General features: G+C 45.1%; 1 protein-coding gene across 1 annotated transcript; it reads left to right on the top strand.

Annotated features, from left to right (window-relative positions):
* The first annotated feature begins 12,953 nt into the window (after positions 1-12,953).
* Positions 12,954-25,339, top strand: LOC137850717 (serine/threonine-protein kinase SBK2-like). The gene is given in 6 exon segments (XM_068671010.1): positions 12,954-13,040; positions 13,043-13,128; positions 13,130-13,196; positions 20,493-20,700; positions 21,468-21,670; positions 21,930-25,339. Coding segments are annotated over 6 exon segments (1,206 nt in total). The 5' UTR covers positions 12,954-12,968; the 3' UTR covers positions 22,500-25,339.
* The last annotated feature ends 361 nt before the right edge of the window (positions 25,340-25,700 follow it).

Here is a 25,700-nt window from a genome sequence, read left to right on the forward strand (position 1 = left end):
TCCCATAAAATAATGTGTGCTTACTTAGTATAAAAAAAGTACATCTTCTGGCCTTCTGGCTCTCCTTCCCCAGGCTGTATTTGCATTACTCAGCAGCAACATCTAGCTCTAGGGAACTCTGCTGCTGGGTCTCTAAGGGTTTTTTTTTTGACTTTGCTTTCTTCAGAGTAGGCCCTAAGGAAGAAGCTCAGTGATTGCTGTGCTGGATTAGAGGGGTTTCAGTGCTATGAGGAGCAACCAGAAGTTGAATGTGATGGAACATGGGGAATTGATGGAAGAAGTGGCAGAGGTGACCACACCAGTAGATTTAGCTCCAGCCCATCTGAGGACCTCATTGTAATTCATTTTGGCCACATCCACAGGCATACTAAGCTTCTTATTTAGGACCGTAGGTGCCTATCTAGCATAGCTTTTAATCAAACCATACTTTGCTCCTTTAACTATCGACTTTTCAATGTGTTTCATGGCAGGCAGTGAGTGGTAGCTTAGCCTCTAGTAATTTGTAGAGAGGAGACCATTTTTCAGGGAAGTATGCTTTTCACAGGGACACAAAACAATCTGGCTTAATTTCATTTAAGGTAAGGAAAAATAAAGGTAGACCCACAGAGGGTACTTTGTTGAAGAGCTACCTGAGAAGAGTGATGGGAGTCTGGTGCCTGTCTCCTGCTTATGCCCCTAGAAATCTCCCTCGGCACACTTCGCTTATTTGCCTGTTTCTGGTCTTTGGCACTGAAGTATATCAAAGCCCAGCAAATATTAGAGCATGTAACTTCAGAAAGCAGGGAGTGGAATGGGCTAATAAAGCTCCAAAACAAAGTTCTTCTTTCAGACCATGGAGCAGATGGTGACACCTGTGGCAATACGTTTCCTTTCCTTCCTGCCACAGCTAGATCGAGAGCTGATGAGGAAATTTTGCATCTGGGCTGGTAGTTTGCCATGAATTTCAGCAGAGTTATGATAATGCTATTTGTTAAGGGGATTGGAAATTATTCCAACTGTGCTATTAAACTGTTCTTTATTTTTTATTATTATTATTTTATTTTTATTTTTTACCAGGTGTTGTGCTTACAAATTGTTGAAGATTTCTTTAATGTTCATTCTTTTTTTCCAGAATCTTGAGAAAAATTAGAGAATTACCAAAATACCTCAGCTGGGTGCCTGCCAACCACAACTAAGAAAATTGTTTTCATTAAAATAAAATAAAACAAAACAAAACAAAACAAAACAAAATAAAATAAAATAAAATAAAATAAAATAAAATAAAATAAAATAAAATAAAATAAAATAAAATAAAATAAAATAAAACGAGGTGAGACAAAACATTATAGCTTCTTCTGACTCTTTTGAGGAGGGAAAGGGGAAAGAGATGCAAGGGGAAAGAGATACAGGGAGAATGGGAATGGGTAGTTCATATGTTGTTTATATTTGCAAACACTGTACTTTGCAGCACTCTATGATGCTGCTTTAGAGTAGTGAGTGGTTACAGATCTCCCTGTGACTGTGACTGTCCATGATGGTAGTGTGTAGCACCCAGCAGCCCAGGGTGGGTTAGCAGCTTCTGCTGGTTTCAGCAGAACGAGTGCTTGCTGTTGTCCCAGGTTGTCTCTGTTTTGCTCACCCAGCTGGCTCAGCTCTGCCTTCACTCAGATTTTTATTTGCTGAGAGACACAGACAACCTGGATTGAAATTAAAGGAATGGACGGAATGGACTTGTTTCTGTTGCACGCCACAGCTGAAATCTCCACAAAGCAAGGTTAGGCAGAGATCACTTCTTGTCCAGGCGTATTCCTGTACAAAGGTCTTCTCTGTAAGTCAGGGTACTTTAAGAGCCCTAGTCTGGTGTTGCACCCTTGCGGTGAGCAAATGCAGAAATTGCTGCCAAGAGGACACAGGGGCTTCATGAGTCTTGAGACGGACATGCTGTGGGCTCAGCAGCTCTACCTGGCTGCAGACTTCTTCAGCTACCTACAGGGGCAGACCATGGAGAGGAAAAGCTGAGGGGCAGCAAACAAGAGCTGCAGCATGGGAAACTCTGAGTGGTTATAAGGGAATTAATTTTCACTTTGAGAGCAGCCAGCAATGGAACAGGTGCCCAGGGAGGTGGTGGGGGTGTCCAAAGCTCACCCAGATGAGGCGCTGAGGAAGCAGTAATGTTAGCGGTGCTTTGAGTGGGGGCTTGGGTCCAGCTTTTTATTCTGTGATTCTACAAATTTCCAGGGGGGATTCAGCATCTAGGAGGCGAGATGAAAGCTTTTCTATGGTGGTTTCTGTACTTTATAGGTTGTATCTGCTTGTGTCTGTAGCACAAAAATCTAGGCTGTTGAAACTAAAGGGGCCAAGGCCATATTAGAGTACTTAAAAGGACTCAATAAATATTTCTCTGCAATAATTGAAAGGCTGCCAAGAAGAAAATAACTGTTAGTGGGGTTCCTAGCATGTCCTGGTGTAAGGACCAATGCAAGGTGGACCTTCTAGTCCCATTTTTGGCTGTGCCAGTGCTCTACTGTGTGACTTAAGCAAAGGTCTGTTCTCTTTATCTGTTACTGGCTTTTCCCTCCATCACAAAGTACTTGGAGGTCACATCAGGACCTGCTAAAGAACTAAAGATTATATTGAACTTGACTATGGGAAAATGGGATGATTTCATTGCTACCCTGTATATTTTCAGATATGTTAAATAGATTTATAGCGGAATATAATAAATGGTAGAATAAACATAAAACATGATAGGGGCACCCTCTGAGCTAATGCAGCTATAAATTCACGTCATTAAAATCAATTGAGGCCAGAAGATTGAAAGTAACAATGCCCTGCAGCAATGTTATTTCTTGCTCCTGGTTCCAGCCCACGCGTGCTGGTGTCGCTTTGCTACGTAACATCGAGGCAGAGAGCAACATGTTGTGTTTGGCTTTGTCAAGGCTGTTGCAAGCAGCCATGAACTTGTTCCCCTTGTAGCCTGAGCCAGGCTAAAGCTGTGCAGCAGCCTTGTTAGCAGGGAGCTTTACTTAGAAGGTTATGTCAGCTCAAAATCATTATTCATAGCCAAAGGGCTTCCAGGTAGGACTGGGCTTGTACTACAGGGGCTGGCAACATGGCTAGAGCTGACTTAATCCTGTTTCTTGACTCTACAAAATACTGCTGAGGCCCATCCCTAGTTATCTCTCTGTACCTCACTCTCTCATTTTTCTACTTTTGCAGACTAAATGTCTGCAAGCAACTACCTGTGGCAGGTGGCTGCAGGTGGGGCAGCAGAGGCCAGAGAGCAAAAGCAGAGATGGCACAGCTTCAGGCTCTTTCTGGTAGGACAAGGAAGAAGAAGGCAGGAGGATTCTTATGAAACTGAAACAGGCAGGGAGTGAGGAACTACCAGGTGGGACAAAGGGAGCACATGGCTGCCTAGGAAAGGGAATGGCGTGGGGGCCAGGCACTGAAGAGATCAGAGTGTTGTTGGCTGCTGAAAATCAGAGTTATGCAGAATTGAGAGGGTTTGTGCATCTCTGATAGAAGGAAGGAGCAAGGTAGGAGCACAGGAGGTAGAAGAAGAACATGTTATGATGTTTTGAAAAAAAAGACAAGGAGCTGGAAATTAATTCAAAGGAAAAATAATAATTCAAAGAAAAAAACGAAAAGAAAAAAAAACATGAAAGAATGAAGTGGAACACATTTTGAATGTTAGTATCTCTCTCCCCAGCAAGCTGGTAGGTTTGAAGAAAGGAACAGACATGAGAGAGAAAGAAGAAAGATGTGTGCACTGTATCATGCTATACTGCTAGGAGGAAGGAGGGGAAGGTCTGGCAGAGACCCCTGCAGGCTGGTGGAGTGGGGAGGAGACCTTCCATGTCTTGTTTTCCAGCTGGCTCACTGTAAACTGGTGACTGCTATTCCCATGATATCTTTGATATAATGTCTGAAGTACTAATGATGAGAAGCTCAATTCACCACTCGAGAGAGGGATTAGGACTTGCATCACCATTCCAGCTTGTCACTCACCAAGTAATTAAAATCTTCTTTGAATGTAGAATTTACGGACCTCATGGGAGAGCCTCCGGCTAAGGAAATGATGCTTTGAACATGAGATCACTGAAAGAAAATAATGCATTAGCTAGAGAGCTTTCAGCTTTCCAAGCTGTGGCAGAAAGCCACTGAGCAACATTACACAGAGGCACCTAATTTGTGCTCCAGCCAGATCATAATAAATACCCTAGCTGTTTCTCCTTCTGAAGAAATAGTGAAGTGTAATTCAGAGACTCCAAGAGATGGATAGTTTTTAAAGAGATTGCATGTTTAGTATGGAAGAGGTTTTGCCATACATCTTTCCTAATGGAGGAAAATATCTACTTAATGTCCCGGTTTTATCACTGACAGCTGGTTTTGTTGACCAGTCTGGAACAGTGGCTATGGAGAAAAACACCTGGAGCCTCATCTGAGCAAATGGCTAATGCTGCTAGCAATGACGTAAGTGAACTTTTGGGAAATAAGTGAAGACTTGTTTGGAAATGGCCACGTGCCCACATGGGAAGACCAGCTTTCTGCAGTGCTAGTCCATGATCAGCCACACTGCAAGGTTTTCAGCAGGAGTTGGCTGGTGCTGGACTAAACATGCACTACAGCAAGAAGAAGCAATGTCACTTATCCCAGGAAACTAGATGCTTGGGTGATAACAAGCAGTTGCTCTGGGTACTCTGTTTTCCTCCAGTAATTTGGGCATTTTTTTTTAGAATGAATAAAAATATTTAAATTAATTAAATATTAAAATATATATATATAATTAAATGTCTCTAGAAGATTCCAGGAAATAAAATGCTTTTAAAAATGAACCGTGAATTCCAGCCCTTACTACTTTTTTTTAAAAATGCAATTTTATTTAATATTTTTTATTTTATTAAATAAATTACATTTATTTAAAATGTAATTTTATTTCTAAGCTTATCTTCTATCTATCTATCTAGCTAGCTTTGGAATATTAGAGTAATTTGAGCCAAAGTGTGCTGCAGAATGAAGAGTCTATTGTAGCTGGTGGAGTTACACTGGATCTATGGAGGTGCAAAAGAATACGATGTGAAACAGGGCCAAAAAGTCTTTTTAGCTTCCCTTTTTATATGGTTTGGATTATACATTTTGGCTTAGCATCTTAGTATGTCCACTCCTACTAGCCAAGCCTACTCAGGAGTTTTCCAAACCTGTTAGGTACATCCATTCACAGCTATGTGTTTGCATTGCCATATGTCAGAAATAAGAATATGTTATACATACTTGTTTCACATGACAGCTTTGGTGTTCAGACCTGTACATACAAAACCAGTTTGGGGGTGCAACTAGAAACAACCAGAGCCTGAATCTCTGAGAAGTTTTGAGCACTGTTTGCTGTCTTCACTTCTAGTGCTGGCAGCTTTGATGCTTGGTTCTGGGCTGTCCAACTCAAGGAGACAAAACTACACATTTCTTTGAAAAGTTGATTTTAATACCTGAACTTCCTCATAAGTAAGGGAAAAATCTTGCAGAAGAACCTTCCATTGCATGGTAACACCAACAAGATGATGACCTGCACGTTTCAGGCCACAATAGGACAGATATGTTTATCCTGGACATGTCCTTTCTGCCTGATTCTGTGATTAGAAACTGAGGCTTAGAAGATAAAAGCCTCCCCACAAAGCGTGGGAATATTTTACCAGGTATGTGAAATTGCTGAGAGCTGTTGGAGCCACCAGTTGTGACAGGGTATAAGCAGGAGGTAAGTCAGGGTTATCCTGGAGGACTGGTTCTTTTCACCTCTGGAACAATTCCTGCTGACATCGCAGCAGCAGCAGTTTTCTCCAGCTCACTCAGGAGGGAGGACACTGAGCCTCCCAGGAGTGAAGCATCCGTTTTCACATGGTCACAGAGGCTGATGAAATCTCCTCACTGGAAGGCTCAAATTAAATCTGAGGTTCCCTAAGGATGGAGCACCACTGGGCATCCTATAGCTTGTGTCATGCCTTCAGATTTTCCCTCAGAGGGCAATTCCCTGAATGCACCATGCAAACTGGTACATCTCCAGGTACTGCAGCAGTAGACAGTGCCTACATGAAGGCAAACCCAGGCCAGCAGGAATGAGGTGCTGATGAAAATATCCAACTCTTTTGCCTCATTTTTTTGTGGAGACAGACAAGTTCTGGTAGCAAGGTAGCTGAAGTTGAGTTCCCTACCCTTGCATGCTATCCATCCTATAACATCTCACCAGGACAAGGAATTTTTTCTGCCTCTTTTGATTCTGCTTGCATATTTTCATGTCGTTTCCCTATTCACTTTTGTTGCAGGTCTTCAGCCATCCATGTATCTAGGTATTTGTGTCATCTCATACCAGAGATGGATCACTGGACCACGGTGACAATGAAACCTGAGATTTTTGCCCTGGGAGGTCACCAGTTCAGAAAAAATGAATACTTGAAGGGTTTAGATGTAACATTTCACATTTGTGGCACTGAATGTCAAAGCAGCTAAGTGAATCCATATAGCTAATGAACTTTTCCATAGTTTAATATCACCCTCTAGTGTCACATGGGTCCAGTTTCCACATATTATATTTTTCCATACTAATCTTGGTTTCTTGCCTCTAGCTCTTAATAGTATGACCTTGCAGATGCAGCAGCAGCCACACTAGCTGTCATGCTTCTGGGAAAGAGACAAGAGAAGCCAGCTTTTGAGAGGTGGATTTGCCAAGACATCAGGCTTTGAATACTTCTCCCAGGGAGTTTAGGAAACTTTCACCCTCCTTCCTTTTATGTATGTTTGGGTGAGAAGTCTTGGAATACAGTTGCTTCTTTCACCCATGAGCAGGATGTGCCGTGTTTGTTGGGGAGATTTCCACTCCTGATGCTGTATTTGCAGTAGATTGGTCAGAACAGACAGCTTATTTTGAAGTAAGACCAGGTAGATACTTTGAATGTTAATAAGTCACCAGAACTGGATGACATTTGCTTGAAAGTCCTGAAGGAATTCAAATGTGAAATTGCGAACTGCTGGCCAAGCTGTATAAACTGTCTTTAATGTCTCTGTGCCAGAGCCCTGATGGATTGCCAGTGTAACCCCCACAATAAAATATGACCAGTGAGTCTGACGTCCATCTGTGACAAGACAGTGGTGTCTAAAAGTAAGTTTGATGAGTATGTGAAAAAAAGCCTGTTGAGAGAGTCAGTATGACTTCTGTAAAGGGAAATTCTGCATTACTGCCATGCTGGGTTCTGGAAGGGAGTTGATAAGCATGTGGATACTGGGGATCCAGGACAAATAATACAGTTGGACTTCCAGAAAGTCCTTGACAAGTTTCCTCATCAAAAGTCATTAAAGGAACTAAGTTGCTACAGGGTTGGACAAAAGGTCTTTTTATGGTATGAAAGATGAGCAAAGGACAAGAAGCAAAATGTAGGGCTCATTGGCACTTTCCTGGATGGAGAAGAATGAGCAGAGAGGATAACCCAAGGGTTGCTGCCAGGACTAGTTTTATTCAGCATCTTCAGGGATGATTTAGAGAAGGGACTAAACAGTAAAGTCAAGTCTGAGGATGATACTAACTTAGTTTGGGTGGTGAAATACTGTTCTAATGGCAAGGAACTTTAGAAGATGCCCACAAAACAGAGTGGTTTGGCAGTAAACCCTCAGATGACCTTCATTATAGATAGATGTAAGGTTTAGAGAAAATAATTTAGAGAAAATAATCTAACCCATGCCTACATGATGCCAATACTCAGAACTCAAATCTACAGTTGCAAATTGTGAAGAAGATCTCAGACCTGTCATTTATTACCCTCTAAAATTGGCTCATGCAGCAGCCGCCAAAAGTAATACTGGGCAATGTTGGGTAATTAGAATTAGACAGAGGGTGCCATTTTAGTGCTGGATAAAACCTCCATGCATCCCGATCTTGAGCAGTGTGGGCTCTTCTGGTCTCCTTCAAGAAAGATGATGGAGTTAGAAAAGGTAAAGAGAAGGGCAACTACAGAGATCACGGGGATGGAATACTTGTCTGGTGAGGAATCACTGGAGAGTCTGCAGCTTGTCAGTTTGGAGTTGGTAAGGCTGAGAGAAGATATGACTGAGGTTTATAAAATCATAAAGATGGTGAATAAAGTGAATGCGGATCTGTCCTTCATGAAATTTTGCAACATGATAACTAGATGGTACACAGGGAAGTTAGTATAAGAGGAATTAAAACAAACAAGAAAAAGAATTTCTTCATACAGCACTGAGTAAACTTGTGCAACTTGATGTCACAGAAGGTTGTAGAGGCCAAAGAGATCAGTGGGTTCAAAAAGGGATGAAACACATTTATGATACTACAAGAATTGCACCCTCTAGATTTCATAACACAAGACTTCTAGATGCTGGATCAGGGAAATAGACTGCAAAAAGTGTCTAGGCCTGTGCTCTTAAGCATCATCTCTTACTCCTGCTATTGGAGGTAAAACACTGGGTTAGGTGGACCGTTGGTCTAATAAGGCATTTCTTACATTCTTAATTACTTTCAAGCCTGAGATATCCAAGGTCAATTCACTGTGGCTGCAGTTCTTGGGAGATAATTTCCTCTTAAGACAGCAAGGTGGACCAGACTGTCTTTGTCAGAGAAGTAATCCCTTTCCCTCAACAGATTCAGAAAAGTTGGAGAAATTCCTTAGTTTCCCTCAGTTACTGAAGAATTGTTTTCTGAAAGATTGGCTTGCTGCCCACTGCTCTGACACCATCCTGCAGACAAAGCATTCCCAGGTGTCTCTTTACAAGAAACATCAAATAAACCATGATGTTACAGTTTAGGGCTAGTCTCCTTTCCATCTCTGGACACCTGTCCTGTAAGATCTCTTATCCACCTAGCAGACAAGCTCCCTCCTATCTCACCTCCTTAACCCTTCTGAAAGCTCACTCACCAGCTAATTGAATAGGAGGTATGGGAATTTTGGGGGATAAATGGTTGTGGAGTGGGGCCACAGAACTTATTGCCTTGCTAGTTTTGCCCAAGGGGTGCTGCAGCATATTAATGTCACCAAAGCATTTCATTAGTGGAATGAATGAGAACAGCTGAGACAGATCAGAATAAAAGACCCTTTAATTCTATAGCCTGGCTGTGAGACTATCCAGTGGCAAATTCCTTGTGGGAGATATAAGAGCATGGAAGTATGTAGTAAATCCCTCAAATATTCTCCTAGCCTCCAGCAGTCTGAGACAGATGTTGAATCTCTGTATTTAATAGTGCTTTTCCTCTGCAGCGTCTCTGTCCAGTTATTTTATGAAACCACATAAATGTTTATTACCCACCCTCTCCTGAGGCAAGGTGTCCACAGCTGAAGGCATGCTGCCTGGCTGGGGAAGCCTTGTGCTTGTTTTGGTCCTGCCTCTAGTGCTTGTATCTTGTCCTTTGAAGAGACAGTAAGCAGTATTATCCTTTCATCTTATTTATTCCTCAAGGAATAACCGCAAAGTTTTATTATACCTATTTATTATATCTATTACAGTTTCTCTCCCCTGTCATCTTTTCTCCAGAGAAGAAGGCGCTGTTAAAGGCAATCAGGAGCCTGTGCCACTTGATGTCTTTCAGAGCAAATTGAACAAAAATGAAGCAGGCCAGCGTGGGCACTAGGAAGCATCAACTGGCCTCGAGAGGGACCTCCCCACACTACGATGCCGTGCTGCTCCAGCCAGCACCAGAGGCCAGCTGATGTGTGTCACAAATGCGCAGCTGTGAGTGCTCCCCATGCCCCTGCCACCCAAATAGAAAGCAAGTGCTCACTGCTGACACCCCACGGGGCCATCTCTGTCTTTCCCTCCTGATATTGATGACAACCTCAGAAGAAGCCCAGGCAATTGCTTGGCATTCGATGAGACACTGACACCAGGGATGGTGTCCCAGCAGCAGTGGTCTCCAAGGGGTGGCAGATGGTTTGCTGCTCCATGCAGATGAAGGTATAGAAATGGGGTGACATTGCACAGCAAGGATGAGCCTTCCTCAGGGAGACACAGCATCTGTTGCTTTGCAGCCATGGCTAAAGGCAGATACGAAACCATTGCAAATTTGAAAGGCGGGCAGGCACCATCATATTCCCTTTCTTCAAAAGTGTCAGTGCCCTGAGGGTGCTAATGGGTATGGGTGGCCCTGCCCAGCCTCACCTTGGGCTCAGCTCAAACCCTCACCATGTGGGACCAGGTGCTCCAGGTAAGCTCAGGTCTGGGCTTTTAGTCCCTGCCTGATCTCAGCTCTGCCTGGCAGTCATCAGGTTGTGTCTGATGTGTTACCAGCACTGGGACTGTCCCTGACTTGTAGATCAGCTTCTCAGCTTGACCTCGGACCTGCTTATCACCAAAAATTTGCCTGCGTTCTTGCCTCAGCAGAACTTGGCTTCCATCTCTGGGCCTGTCCCACTTGCCTTGCAGGGACACTGTGGTGGGACAGCCCCTGTCCTGCCAGCCTTGCTATCTCACTCATCTCCTGGCTTCGTGATGTTTAGGGACCAGCTGCCCCCTCTCTGTGCCCTGACAGAAGGTAGCTTTCCCAGCAAAGCATGGTGTCTCTGCACCACTATCCAAGTCCCACTCTTCCCCTGCAGGCCCAGTCATTTTTCCTGTGAAGCCCCACCACAACCTTTCCTTTCCAATGATATCTGATATCCTCAAGCTGACCAGACCCCGTCAACTCATCCTGCTGCGATGGCACCATCTCACCAGGTAGGGGTGGGTGCTGTACACCGAGCTGCCATCGGGACAGTCCCTAGGCCTGTACCTATGGTGACAGATAAGTCACTGAACCTCAGGGAGAATGTTGATACCAGCACCCTGGTTGCTGGGTATTGTATATTATTTTAAGCCCTGGAGGAGTGACTGGGAAACATCCCAATGAAAAAGGTTAAAATACACCTTTTGTGAGTCCTCATCCCTGCACTGAGGTTGAACAGCACTGCCTGAGCATTGCCCTGCCCCAACACTGCACTGAAGCCTTGGGGTCAGCGATCACCGAAGGGAGCAGCACTGCCTCTTGCAACCACCCTGCACCCAATGCACCCAACAGTGCAGTCCCCCTGCTTTGTAGCCCTGAGTGTAGTGCTGTTTCTGAGGGGAATGTGTCTGCTGGTGGACTATCTTTCTTCCCTCCTCTGTGTGTGAATGCACACGAGGTGGGACATTGCACCGCGCTGCCAGGAAGGCGGCCAGCAGATTCCTCAGCGATGGGGTAGCGCTGAATGACCTCAGAGCACAAGTGGTCTGTGCAGCTGGTGGACTCCTCCGAGCACCCTGCCTGTGCCGAGGAGAGCTCAGGGCCCCAGCTCCCTGCCCAGGAGGCAGCCCCCACCTTGTAGCACCCTGCAGATTGGTTTGCATGCCTGCCTGCTGGGGCCGGAGGGGATGCAAGTGTTTGTAGTTCACAAATTTATTAATAGAAGAACATGTGGGTAGGCAATGGGGAAAATCAAAGAGCTATTCCCACCCCAGCATCAGGCACTAAGCTGGTTCTGAAAAGGTCTGAACAAAACTCAAGTACTGGTATCCTCAAGTTCATAGCTGGGACAAACTTTCAGAAAGACAAAGGCAATCTTGGTTATATTATATTTGCAGCTCTGCCTCTGTTGACTTTGTCCAATATCTTGGTGGCCAGTGGGACAAAATGTGTGCAGCATAGGTGAGATAGGTGTAGGTGTTAAACTAACGGAGGTCCTGAAATGCCCAAGTATTGGCTTAATTAGTAAGATAGCAAGCCCTAGGACCTCCAACAGCTGCTCTGTGCCCAGAATAAATAAATAAAGGAAATCTATTTGCTTAAATAAAACAAAACAAAACAAACAAACAACAACAACAACAAAAAAAACACAACCAACCAACCAAAAAAAAAAAAAAAGCTGGAAAATGAGGAAGAAGCAGGTCTGAATCAGTGACTGGAGTGGCGGAGAGAGGGACTGTGGAGTCAGGGCGCTTGGGTTCCTTTCCCAGTGTTGCCCTGTAACTGTGACTTCAAGCAAGTCCTCAGGGACCCTTCTCAGTTCAACTGCTGAGTTGTGTTTGAAGTACAGGAAATAGTCTCACCCATTCTGACCCCACACAGCCAGAAGCCATGTTCCTGGGGATCTATGGTTACACCATACCATTTATCCCAGAGCTGAATCCTTGGATATTGGATAGGTTTTTCCTATACACTCCCACCAGCCCAACCGTAATGTTCTGCAGTAGGAGCTTTGCACGCTGAAGGCCTTTCCCAATCACCGGGGTATCCTTCAAGCACAAGTGTGAAGGGGCAGCCTTGAATGGCATGAGACCTTTAGGTCATCAGCACCACAACCTCATTCCCCACCTTCTTATCCAGAAGCACGGGGACAGCTGAAAGCCTGACTATGCTACTGCTCTTGCCCTCTAATTTCTTGTACCATCTCTGGGTGGCAGCAGACTTGCTGTTCACAGGTCTGTGATGGCAGCTTGGTGCATCTCACCTTGCTGCCCCTGTGCTGGCCAGAGCCCTGAGAGAAGAGCCCTTGGTGAAACCTCTCCACCGTCAGAGATTAGGCAGTAAGGTTCAGTCCTGTGCTGGTAACCTGGAGTACCTATGCTTATAGGTGCTATACTTCTCTCCTGTGTTAGACTGTCTTTCACCTCTGCCCCCATTACATGACCTTGAGCCAGTCACAGTTTGCACCTGATGTTCAGTGGCAGAAGCAATTGAAACCAAAATGTCTCTGTCCCCTTGGTGGCCAAGAGAAAGTGCTGGTAGCCCACAATGGCCCTCAGCCCTACAGTCACAGCCATACTCTGACATGGCACATGGCCCCAGAGCAAGGACCATGCACCAAACAGAGAAGCAGCTTTGCTCCCTCATCTGCAGGGACAGCCCAAGCTGTAGGGATGGTCTGGAAAGGGTGGATCTGCTGAAGGACCCCTGGGGCTCATGATGGCCCGGCTAGAGCAGAAACAACAACTCCACCCCGATCCCTGCGACACTTCCTCCTCCACGAAGAGGGCTGATGGATGACCCCCTTCTTCCTCCTGGGCCCCTTTTTTCCTCTCCCCAGCGGTCACCTTCAGCCCCGGGGCGGTGTGCCCCCTGGACCAGAGGCTGGGGAAGGGGCGGAGCGTCACGCTCAGCCCCGTAATGCCTGGCAGCCCCTCCGGCTGCTCAGCACAGCCCAGAGGCAGCGGAGGCGGCAGAGGCGAAGCTGTCCACGGCTGTCTGTCCTGCGCCGCTGGAGAAGGTGAGAGGCTTGGGACGGACGGAGAGGGTGTGTGGGAAGAGAGGGTGCAGTCGTGGCAGGATGACACCGACTGGGTGGGCAGGTGAAGGGGCTCAGCCAAGCACCCCTCACCAACTAGCCTCCGGCTTCACGTGCCGGCTCAACGTGGAGTGCCCCAATTCCCCACATTTGGTGCCCAGCAAGGTCTTGGTGGTGGTGAGCTCCTTGGGTGTCTCTGCCCCAAAACGCTGCTCTACGTACGGGGGATCGCTCAGTGGTTGTGCCTAGTGGGACGGTGCGGCGGTACCGGCGTGTTGGCTGGGAGGAGAGCATGATGTGGCTTGGTCCCAGAGAGATGGCTGCTGATTTCTGACCGTGGCTCTGGTTTACTGCTTCCTGGGAGACACTCATGGGGCTGTCCGTGGGGAGCCTGGTGGGTGTTTGTGCCTGAGAAGAGCACTGCGCGGTGCTGAGGAGGAGATAGCCAGGCTGTTCTCCTCAGTGAGATTAAGCACTAACTTGCGGACCTGTTATAGAAAGCAGCTCGTAAATCTATCAGTAAAAAGGCCAGAAACAGCCACTGCGTTAATATGCTCTGGTCTCTTGCCTGGACTAAACATGGTCTGCGCTAGAGTGTACCTTATAGGGAAAAAAAAATCCACATTCTTGGGTTAAAAGCCCCAAAGATGGAGGAATATTCTTCCATACAGTTTGATGAGCTTCTTAGGGGTAAATATCCTTCATCATAAAATTTGCATCACATCTGAGGTCTGAAATTGCCTCATTTCAGCTTTCGGGATTTGTTATAATGACTTAGTGGGAGAGCCTCTTCAACAAATTTCTAGTACCTATGAAGATATGTGCAGATCATAAAATCATCGAGTCACTTTCTCACTATCTATATAATAAGTGAAAAAAAAGGCTGCTGCCCTGTAAATTTCCTGTCAGCCCTTTTAGCATACTCATGGTTCTTTTCGTGGTTCTTCTCCGGTCTTTTTTGCAGTCAAACTGTGCACACCAGTGCAAGTCTGCTGAACTGTGGTCTCACCAGTTCCATTAAAAAGATAGCAAGCATCCGATAGCTAACTCTGTTGATCCTCAGACATCAGCTTGCCTCCAAAATGGTTGAGGAAATTTACCCTAGAGAAACCAGGCTTTCACATTAGTAGATTTTTGACATTCCAAAAATATTAAAAAAAAAAAAAAAGAAACAAAAAGCACACCATAAAAAGTGGATAAATAATAATGCAAGGCAGAGCAAACCAAAGGAATGCGTTTCTAATGAAAACACAAAGGCCATTGGTGCACAATATTCTCAGTTCCAGTGCAGAAGTCATTAGCAGGTGGCCAGCTCTTTAGAAATACAGCTTTCCTAACTCAGCTGATTTTCAGAGATTAAGTTTCAGGCTGTCTCAAGGCATCTGTGTGTAGAAACCTCTCCAGAAACTAAAGTTCAGTGCAAGAGGCTTATTGTCTCACAACAGGTATCTTCTTTTATTGTAACTAATACAAATCTAGCTATCTTCTATTGTAACTAATACGAGTAAGGCTGAATGGCTATATCTGTTTTGCTGTTGGTGGTGGTTTTGTTTGTTTGCTTGTTTTGTTCTTTTTTGGTTTAGAGTGAAGCTTATTTTTCAATTTAACATCTGTAAAATTCTCGTTTGTCTCTTGTGGCTCATGTTTCATGCATCTGATTGTTTGTGGATGTTCTCCTTATCAGAGTGAATGCAAAGGTTGAATCTTCAGCATTAGTAACTCTCATACATTATTCTCTTGGACTTGTGTCTGTGTCATTGAGATGTGTATCTGTATCACTGCTGTCTATTTCTATTGCAATTCTACATCTTCCAACACATTAAGGACTACAAAGGAAGTAAGGGTATACCAGATCTATATTTCTGGGTTTACACAGCACCCATTCTATTTACAAAGCTGCAGAAAGAATTTAGATCAATCTGATTACCATGACATTTAACTTTTTTCTTCCCTCAATGTCAGACTAAACTTCTGTCTTTTCTGTTCATTTATAATGATTTTTTATATGTGTGCTTGTATGTACTAGTTTTGTCAAGCAAGGTATTGATTACCTGGTCCCCTGGTTTTGTGTCATTTGCAAGCATTTTCTCATGACTTCAGTGCTTTCTTCTAGATCATTGATAAAGGTAAATGTCCTAGAACAGAGTTGGGATTTAATGAAATTAATTGTGTAGCATGAGGACACCACTAACACATGATAATTTCCACTATACTGAGTCTTTCAAGTTTGCTTGTTCTTAAATCCATTACAAACTATGTGACTTACTGATTTTGATTAATGCCAGAATGTATTTGTACAGGTTTTTTTTAGAGAATGTTCACTGGATGGGATGTTTCCAGTAGGTGCTGTATAAACAAATACGAGGCTGAGAATGGTTCAGAACCTCCACCAAAGATTTACTTGTTAATGAAAAAATCCCTGCAGGTCAGGTCCTTACACAACCTTGAAACAGAAACGTGGTGTTTTGATAACAACAGAGTCCCTGAGTGATCTGAATTACTGGATATGCTAAGTCTATTCAAGTAAAATGTGCTGCATTAAGGGCAGTGGAAAAGTATTGAGGTAGAAACAAGGCAGGCAGCACCCTGAAAGAGATGTGTTGGACAGAAGGTCTTAGTTTGAGAATTAGACAGAAGGTGATTGGAAGATGTTAAACCAATAAGAAGACTTAGAGGTATCTTGATCTGACAGCATGAAGATGTTTATTAAAAACTCAAAATGTGACTACAATTTCTGGAAACATCCTACCTCTTTCTAAACTAGCTGATGTGGACATTACAGAAGCACAGTGTGCCAGATGGTTTGGAAAGCCCAAGTAAGGTGTTGGTTAAATACAGAGGCTGAGTATCAGGCTGCACCCTGCTAATTTTACTCAATCTAAGTAGATTAAATATGTCATTATAGGCTCTAGTCATACCTCTGACCACGATGCGTATAAACCCTGCAACAGGCAGAAGAAACTTAAAGAGCACTAGAAAAGTCTTTTCTCTAGATGAACAGCAGCAGGGAGGTAAACTGATATTAGGATATCACATAAATACATAAAACTAACACTGGCTTTTATAGCTGACCACAGTTTATCCTTGTATCAAGCCTGCATGATTTTTGGTAAGAGGTGCCCCAAATGCTGTTGTTGGTTATTTGGTTTTGGTTAATACTCTGTAGAAGGTCAGACAAAAAATAGTCCCTACATGCTGTATGCTCAAAGATGTTTTTAATGGAGCATCTGTGATATGAGGAGATGCTGAGAAAGCTGAGGCTCTTCAGTGTGGAAGAGAGATGTCTCAGAGGGGATCTTATTAATGGGCATAAATACCTTATGGGAGGCAGTGATGAAGATGGATCCAGACTCTTCTCATTAGAGCCCATTTATTAGGACAAGAGACAGTGTGCACAAATTAAAACACAAGGAATTCAATCTAAACAAACTAAAACAGCTGTGGTGTTTGTGGTTTTTGTTTTGTTTTGTTTTGCTGTGAGGGTGATCAAATACAAAGGGACACCTTCATAGAAAACTTGCCCCAGATGCCCCTGTGTGGGCAAGGGAATTGGACTAGATGATTTCAAGAGGTCCCTTCCAGCCTAAATAATTCTGTGACTCTGTGATCACAGTGCTGTTTCTGTTATAGTGAGATTACTTTGGCTCTTGACATGTATGAAGTGCTTTTCTGGCAAAATATAGTAATCATTTTGGCTGAAGAAGCAGAGTAACATTACCTAGAGTTAGACACTGTATCTCCATAGGCTAGCTCCTCCTCAGCTCCTCTGGAGTTTGGGTAGCATCTCCTGATGGTGGAAAGGGTGTGAATTTCTTTCTGCTGGAATTACACACTCTTTGTGGAGTTAGGATTTCCCACACACTGACAGCCTGGAATCAGGATCTCAAGCAGGGAAGGATAGTGGAGGAAAGAACAGTTTTGTAAAGGATCCTGCCTACTGCCTTCAATACAGCACAGCCAAATGGTGAGTGCATCTTAGCCAGGGCCCTGAAATCATCCTTCCCAATGCTGGTCACTCTGCAAAGGGCAAATGGCACTCCAGAAGGTAACAAAGGTTACCTAGACACACAGACACACTCTGCTCAGTGGTAGCCCAAATGTAGCCCTCACTTAACTTTCTAGCTAAATGTTAACTTCATATCAGTGCTCAGGGACAGCAAGGGCCAAATCCTGCAAACTGTTTTGGAGTGGCTGCAGCTTAGGCTTCCTTTGCATGGAGTCCTGGTCAGATAGACAGGATTGTCATTGTCTCTCAAAACACTCTACACATGTTCTCTGGCTGATCTATTTTTCCAAGATGTCTATTTCACTTTGATTCTCTTCTCTGTACATGGACAATCTTCAATTCCATGCCAGTGACCCATGTAAGGTTCCTTGCCATTTATATTTCAGTTCATCTGAAAAGTGAGATGGAAAGACACAAGAGATTTTTGGTTATTTTTCTTGCAAAAGTTAATGGACTGAAACGAGTTGGCTCCAGCTGAGCTGGAGTGAGAACCAATATACAGAGAAGAATATCTTCCCACTCACAAAAGCAAGTTTTCACACAGTAAATAGGAGACAGTTAATGAATCATGTAATATATAGAATAGATTAATCATATATTAAATAATTAAATACTAATAAAAGCAGATTAGTGAATATATAGTTGCTTGAAAATTATATCTCATTGAATGATTCATTAGGTGGATGCAATGATAAGATTCCAGCCTTTGGGTTAGATGGCACTAACAGGTGGTCAGCCTACAAGGAAAGAAATTTTATCTAAGTCAAGTTGGAGAAATTAAGTTATCTGAGAACATCGTGAGCCATTTGCTGACAAGAAGTTGTATAAGACCATGAATTTGATATAGGAGAATTACTGTCTTACAGGTCTTCTTTTGACATTTTATCACAAATATAAATCCAACATATCTGGCACAAGGCAAGCTGACATCTTCCCTTTTGTTCCCTAGTTAGCATGACTTTAGCCTATCTAATATCATGGGGAGGTCTGTTTTTCAAAGGTCTATTACAGTTCAAGTTGTTCTCCATATTCCTAAATAGGACTCTTTAAAAGGCTGTTTCAGATATTCTGTTTAATGCCTAAATACGACAACAGCAGTTTGCAAATGTCAGTGTCAAAGTGGACCAATACACAGGTTCTGCAGTGCCCTTGCTGTGTGCAGTTTTGCAGGCTGTTGTGTTTGAACAGTAAACAGGAGGACATCAAAGCAAAATCTCTAAAATACTTTCCAGACTGACTTTCACTGTGTCTCCCCACCCTTCCCTTGTCCGCTCCCAAGCACACATTTGTTCAATGCTGAATTCCCTATGGACTGTTCTAACTTTGGCTGCTGCTGGCTCTCACACCAAGCCAATGCTTTTTCAGAAAACCAGGGCCAGTTACTTGGTACTTCTGAACTGGCTAAGTTTAGCAATACAATCTAGACAAGAAGGGAAGAGAAAAGAAGGAGAGCTCTCCCACAAGCAGCCCTACGCTCCTATAAAAATCCAGCATATTTGCAGTTTTCCTAGATTTGAATAATTCTTTTGTGACATTACTGCATTGTACAGAATGACCAGCTTTAGCAGCAGTGAGGGCTGTAAGGTGAAGGAACTGCAATAATCTCAGGTAGAGCAATGTAAATCCTAAGGGAAATGGCTTCTTTCTTTCTGCTCCCACTCATATTCCCAGGATGCCATCTGCCTTATAGCAACCTGAGGTACTGTTCCCTCCCCTAATGGCATCATGTCAGTCAGAATGTTACATGGGAAGAGATTTTGAGTTTGTAGTTGCAGAAGTGAGCACTAGTTTTACACCACAGCTCTGTCTTACTGCACACCAAGAGGCCCAAGAATGCTACAGCACTTGGGCTCTTGAGTTGCACCCTGGACCACATTAGGCAGAGTATTGCCAACAGGTCAATAGGGGTGATCCTTCCCCACTGCACAGCACCGGTGAGGCCACATCAGCAGTGCTAGGTCCAGTTCTGGGCTCCCCAGCAAATGAGTGATGTGGACATACTGAAGAGAGTCTGTTAAGGGCCACTAAAAGTGATTAAGGAACCAGACCATCATATGAAGAGTCTCACAGAGAGCTGGGACTGTTTAGCCTTGAAGGGATTACCATGTCAATGTATATAATGTATAAATACCCAATGGGAGGGTGTAAAAAAGATGCAGCCGCAGTCCTCTCAGTGGTATTAAGTGACAGGACAAGCGGCAGTGGGCACAAATTGAATTTCTATTTAAGCCTAAGGAAAATCTTTTTAACCATAAAGGCGATCGAACACTGGAACAAGTAGTGGTGTCTCCATCCTTGGAGATATTCAAAACCCACCTGGACACAGTCCTGATCAACCTGCCCTGAGCAGGAAATTGCTCTTGGTGCTCCCCAGAGGTCTCTTCTGACTTCAGCCATCCTGCGTTTCTGTGGTTCTGTCATGCAGGCCCAGGAAGACTGAGTGCCTGTGTTCATAGCACAGGGGGATAGCAGAAGAAGCAGAGGGGAAGAGTCCTGACACAGATGCTTTGAAATGCTGCTTTGTATTAGGCTAGGAAGATGAAAAAAAACATTTCTCTGAAATGGGTCTGAAGCAGCTGGGTCTAGCACAAAATGCCACTGGCATCCAAGCTTCCTTCCTGCCTAAGTTTCTTGGCTACACAGATGGGTGACTTTGGGTCAGAAAGGTCAGCATAGGAGGTACTGAGCTCCCTTTGGCCTGCTTAGTGCACATCATACTCTGACTGGTAATCCCCCTTTTGTCATGCACTAGCTGTGCCTCTGCCTAAGGATGAGTATGTCCATGCTGCTACCTTAAAGACTTCCTTCAGTAAGTGCTAGGGACAGGTTTCTCTGGAGACATGGCCTCTCTGGGGTAGGCCAAGAAGGGCAATACAGCTGGGTCACACGTCGCAGTCTGGGACACTGTTCATGTTTCACTTGTTGCTGAACACCACTGAGTGTAGATTAGGAAGAGGCCTGGTAGGCCAAGCTTTAATGCAGACACATCTGGGTCTTTGAAAGGACGGGTTCCAGGGCCTACAATTAGGGAGAGATGAACACCTAGCTGGAGACCAGAAAGGATTAAGGGTCTAAACAAGAAAAGCTTCCCTTCAGTACAAGAACCTTGTATATAATGAGGGGCTTTGCCCAGAAGTACACTGTATAAAAGCACAGACTCAACCCCAGCACAGGTGGTGCTCCATGTGGCAGAAATATCCCTGGCCATGGCATGGTTTGTGACATGTCTGATCTGTTTTTGCTCTGTGCATGGTGCGCTGTTCCTGACCTAGGCTGTGGTGTTTTTGCAGTGTTCAGCAATGGCCGAGAGCTCAGCTGCACCAGCAACAGTGACGGCAGCACCAACCGTGCTAGATGAGCTCCTGGAGATCACGGCTCAGAGCCTGGTGCGCACCGAGGTGGCTGAGCACTATGAGGTTATTCGGGAGCTGGGCAGGGGCAAGTATGGCCACGTGGTGCTAGTGACCCACAGGCAGAGAGGTAAGGAACTGACTGCACCCTATGAGCTGTTGTGCCTCGTCTCCTTTCCACTTGCCAGGACACCGTGTGGGTTAGTGGCTCCCTGGGGCTGGGTGCCAGGAGTGGCAGGGGGTGCTCAGAGGAACCAACAGGGCAGGGGCCTTCCAGCCAGGGACCATCCCATTGATCCCAACCAGGGAGTAGGTCAAGACAGGGGGACATCCCAGAGCAACAGGCAAGACTGAGGTGATGAGGTAGGTCCAAAGTCAAGCTGGGATGTCAATCCACCAGTCAAGATCAACAGCATTCATGGACATGCACAGGCATGGATATCATATAGCTGGAACCAGCATTCCTACAGCACAGTGTAGACGAGGAATGAAGCCTTGGGCTTGAGCTTAAATGGGGCCTCTGGGCCCACGGACAGGGATGGGGATGGATGTCCAAGGTAGAGCTGGTCAAGGTCATTAAGGCATATATGTGCTCTCAGGGCACTGATGGTGCCTTCTCCAGCAGTCGCAGGTCAGACTGATGAGCCTGTGTAGCTTGAATTTCCCCTCCTCTACTCAGTGTTCCCATGGCACGCACTGACTAGCTCAAAACTCACACAAGTAGCAGTGTCTGTTTTCATATCTGGTATCAGTATGACATACCTCCATACAAAACTTTGGGCCAGAGACCTCCCTGTGGCTGTGAGTTTCCACGGCCATGGCTGCCCTGTGCTCTCTCTGTCTGGTCTTGGTGTGAGTGACTTTCAGCAGGGTCTTACCCATTCTTCCCATTCCTAGGGACTCCGATGGCTCTCAAATTGCTGCCCAAAGCCAGTACCAAGCTGCACACCTTCCTCTATGAGTACTGCGTGGCACTCTCCCTTGCCACCCACCCTGCTATCATTAGCATGTTTGGAATTGCAATTGAATCCAGCCAGTACTATGGTTTCCTCTATGAACCAGCGCTGCACAAAGACCTCATCTCTATCATCAAACCCCGGGTGAGTGCTGCTACAAAGGTGTGGGGATTGGGACAGTAGTGTTTGGCCTCTGTGCAGACTGGATGGGTCAGAGGGAGAGAGGAGTCAATGGCATAAGGTCTCCCACCTCTGGGGTCTATAGCTTTGAACAAGATTTGAGCTTAAAAGACCAGAAACTCAAAGACTCCCTAATGCAGAGTAAAGATGGGAGCCCACCACCTTGGTAGGGCTGCCAAGATGCCAAGAGGGCGCAGCATTGCCTGTCTCTCTTCCCATGCAGGATGGGATCCCTGAACCGGCTGCCAAGCAGTGTGCCAAGCAGCTTGTGAGTGCGCTGGAGTTCATCCACAGCCGGGGCCTCGTGTACCGTGACGTCAAGCCGGAGAACGTGCTGCTGTTTGATCCGGAGTGCCGGCGCATCAAACTGACTGACTTCGGGCTCACACGGCCCAAGGGAACCAAGCTCAAGCTGGTGGCTGGGGTAATCCCCTACACCGCCCCCGAGCTGAGCAACACCGCTGATGCCCAGGGGGTGCCCATTGACACCAGCTTGGATGCCTGGGCCTTTGGCGTGCTGCTGTTCTGCCTGCTGACTGGTTACTTCCCCTGGGAGCAAAGCCTGCCTGATGACCCTTTCTTTGAGGACTTCATGCTCTGGCAGGAGACGGGCTTGGAGGAGAACCTGCCTCGCCACTGGAAACGCCTGACAGCGGAGGCTGCCCTCATGTTGCGGAGCCTGCTGGCCCTAGATCCTGCCAAGCGTGGCCCTGTTGGCGGGGCTCTGCGCTATGTTGATTGCCCCTGGCGGCTTGAGGACGGGTGCAGTGAGGGGGCTGCTGTGAAGCCCTAAAGACTGCTCTCCATGGGGGAGGGAAGGCAAATCTCACCCTGCAAGGAGCTTCAGGGTTGGAGGCATCAAGGTGGGCCTCCAGCAGAGCAGCTGGGAGACCATGGTAACTCCAAGAGAAACTTCTTCACAGCACTGTCCGTGCCACCATGGAGCCATGGTCCTCATCACCACTGCTCAGTGCCACCTCCTTGTACTTCCTTGGGGCTTGAAAATATCTCCTTTCTCTTGCAAGTGGTGGTCCTTGTGTGAAGCACCCACTTTCTTCCTGGTCTCTCAGGGGTGGTTTCTAGGGGCTGAAGTGCCTGTCCTGTCCTTGAAATAGAGTAAGATATTTATTTATCCTTGTGTTTCTGTATGTGGCTCATCGTCTATCATAATAAAATGGGGGCTGTTTACTGTGGGAGAGCATGGGCATGACAAAGCCTCTGGCCATCTCAAAGCAGGGGCCTCCCTATGCTGCCTGGGTCCCTGAATGGGTGGCTTCAGAGAGGTGGGATGGAGGTGCTGGGAGCCCCCAGCATGTCACTGTGGGCAGTAGCTGGGGACTCATAATGGTGCTGTGAAGGTGGTGGAAGTCACTGAGGTGGGGTTTTGGAGGACCAGCTGAGGGACCTCAGCCTCAACTTGGTAGCAGCAAGTGGATATGGCAGGGTGTTCACAGGGTGCTGTGAGGAAATAAGCACAGGAAAAGGGTGGAGGGGAGGCAGGTGTGTGTGAGGACTGGCAATGTTGATCTGTGCCTTGCCTCTGGAGCTCTAAAACATCTAGCTCTGGTTTGGCTTCATCTTTGCCACTCATATTGAGCATAGCTGTTAGCATACAGACAACTATCATGGGTTCTTGCACAAACCATTTGAGGATTTTCCTGTCAGCAGACTTAGACATAAGGCTTATCTCTAACATAAGGATGTCTTTGCTGCCCACTCCCCTCACTGTCTCTGAAGTTTGTCCTGTTTAGTCTACAGTGACCGCAACTTCTTGGGCTTCTCTTCATCTACTTTCTTTTCTTCCTGAAATGATACTTAATGCCAACCACATAAATTGCTCATTAGGAGTTTCCTTCTGAAAGCCTCCCTCATCAAAGGGACAGAGCCACAGGGAGCCACAGGTCATGCATTTCTTCACATTTGCTTATGTTGCAGACCAGATGAGAGGTGGGCTTTTCTGGATGATGGGCTGTTAACAGCCAGAGTCCCAATGGCAGTTCAGTTTCTCTCTAGCTATTTTACCTCAGGAAAATGGCCTTTTGCAAACACCATCATCCTCGATAAAGCACAACTCACCTCTCTCTCTCGAGTGGCCTAAGTGCAACTAGAAAGGTGACTTCACTGCTGCGAACATCTACATATATGATTCAGCTGAGAAGACAGTGCTGTGAGGATGGTTGGCATGGGCATCACTATGGAAGGCTAACAGAGAGCTGTAACCACAGGCCACTTTATCCATAGGAATAACCCCAGCTATATCCCCCTGGTTATTCTCCTAGCAGTCCTGCACTGTTGCCTTGCTCTCACTCCTAATCCTCCTTCAGACTGACCACTCCTAATCCCCTCACAGAGCCAGTCCCTCTCTGTACCAGCCTCCACTACCACTTCTTCCCTCTTCCTATCCTGAATCCTTCAGTCCCAAGGAACCATTTCCAAAACTATCCAGTTCCAACCAAGCACATTTCCCTTGTACTGCCTTCAGGACCTAAAGCAATGTCCTCTATGTGCTTTTAGATGCCTGCATAATACTGTAAAAGACCTTCTTTATCCCATTTCTCATCACTACTGTAATCCCTCCCCTCCCTCCAGCAACACTCCTTGCCTAATCTCCAAATATCCTTCTAGGCATACATTTTAATCCTGGAAAAGGATAGCAAGGGAAGAATTAGGGATTAGAAGCTCTTCTTACATTCCTACATCTTTCCAGTCCTCAGGCAATTACAGTTGGTAATCCCTTCCAGCTCTCAGCACAGTGCCATTGCCAGAAACATCCCCAGCTCAGTTTCCATTCTCAGTGACTATGTAAATTCCAAAAAATGAATTGTTCCAGCACCACACTTTCTACCATCTCAGTTTTTCTTTCACCTCAGGTCCGTTTCTCCACATGCTCTTCTGTAATTCCCAACCACCAGCTCTCTTTTTCCAGCTTCTTCTCACTCACTGGAATTTTACTCCTACTTAGCTTCCACACTAACATTCCTTTTCTACCACTCATTACCTGATGAACCCATTTTTCTTGTTTCTCTCTCATCAACATCACCACCATACTATTTTGTCCTTTTCCTGCTCCCTACATTACTCATTCCTTGTGTCTTCCTTCCAACTCCCAGTCCTACATTATCAATCAGCATGGTGTTCACCTTCAAGATACAGTTTTCTGCTGTCTGCTTCCACTTCTGAGTCTTTCTTTATCCCAGAACATAATAAATGATACTCAACTCTGGCCCGCAGAGATTTGTCTCTAATTACTCTTTGATTTCTGTAGGAATAGCATAAGAGTGTAGAAGTACCAGTGGATTTCCTGTATTTAAAAAGGAGATGCACTGAGACCAAGGGATCTATAGGCCAAGCATAGGTTAACTATTTCCAGTGAAAAACAACAGAAAATCCAATACAGGTGCTTATTAATAGAGAATTAATGAACAAGAATATGGCTTTGTGCAATGTGACCCTCGGTGTTCTATTTGATAATTGTGCTTGATGAAATCATGATTGATCAAGTAAATTCATAGTCTTCTGGTATATTTTTTTTTGTGAGGCATGACCTATTGATATAAATAAAATTATAGTACGTTGTATTGAGTAAGAAGGTTCACTATGCAAAGTCAATAAAGCATATATTAAGTGAATTGAGAGCTTGCAACGGACAGAAGAAACGATTGTCAGTTGGGAATGCTGTTTGATTATTTTGGTTGGTTTCTGTAGGGATCAATAGCAGAATACAAACTGATCAATATTTCCATCAATGACTTGAAGGTATATACAAAACCACCAGAGACAAAAACTTTCAGATGGCAGAAACATGAATAGGCTGATAAACAGCAACAGGAACAGGCCTTCCAAAGAGGTCTGGATAAATTAATAGGGTGGGTGTATTCAAACAAAATGCGTTATCTTAGAGGTAGATGGAATGTGTTCCAGCACGAGCACATAGGAATAAAAAACATTCTTATAGAAAGACACCTTTGTGTTTATGAACTTTTATTGATGCTTA

The sequence above is a fragment of the Anas acuta genome, chromosome 2, assembly GCF_963932015.1.
Source record: "Anas acuta chromosome 2, bAnaAcu1.1, whole genome shotgun sequence".
Taxonomy (NCBI): Eukaryota; Metazoa; Chordata; class Aves; order Anseriformes; family Anatidae; genus Anas; species Anas acuta.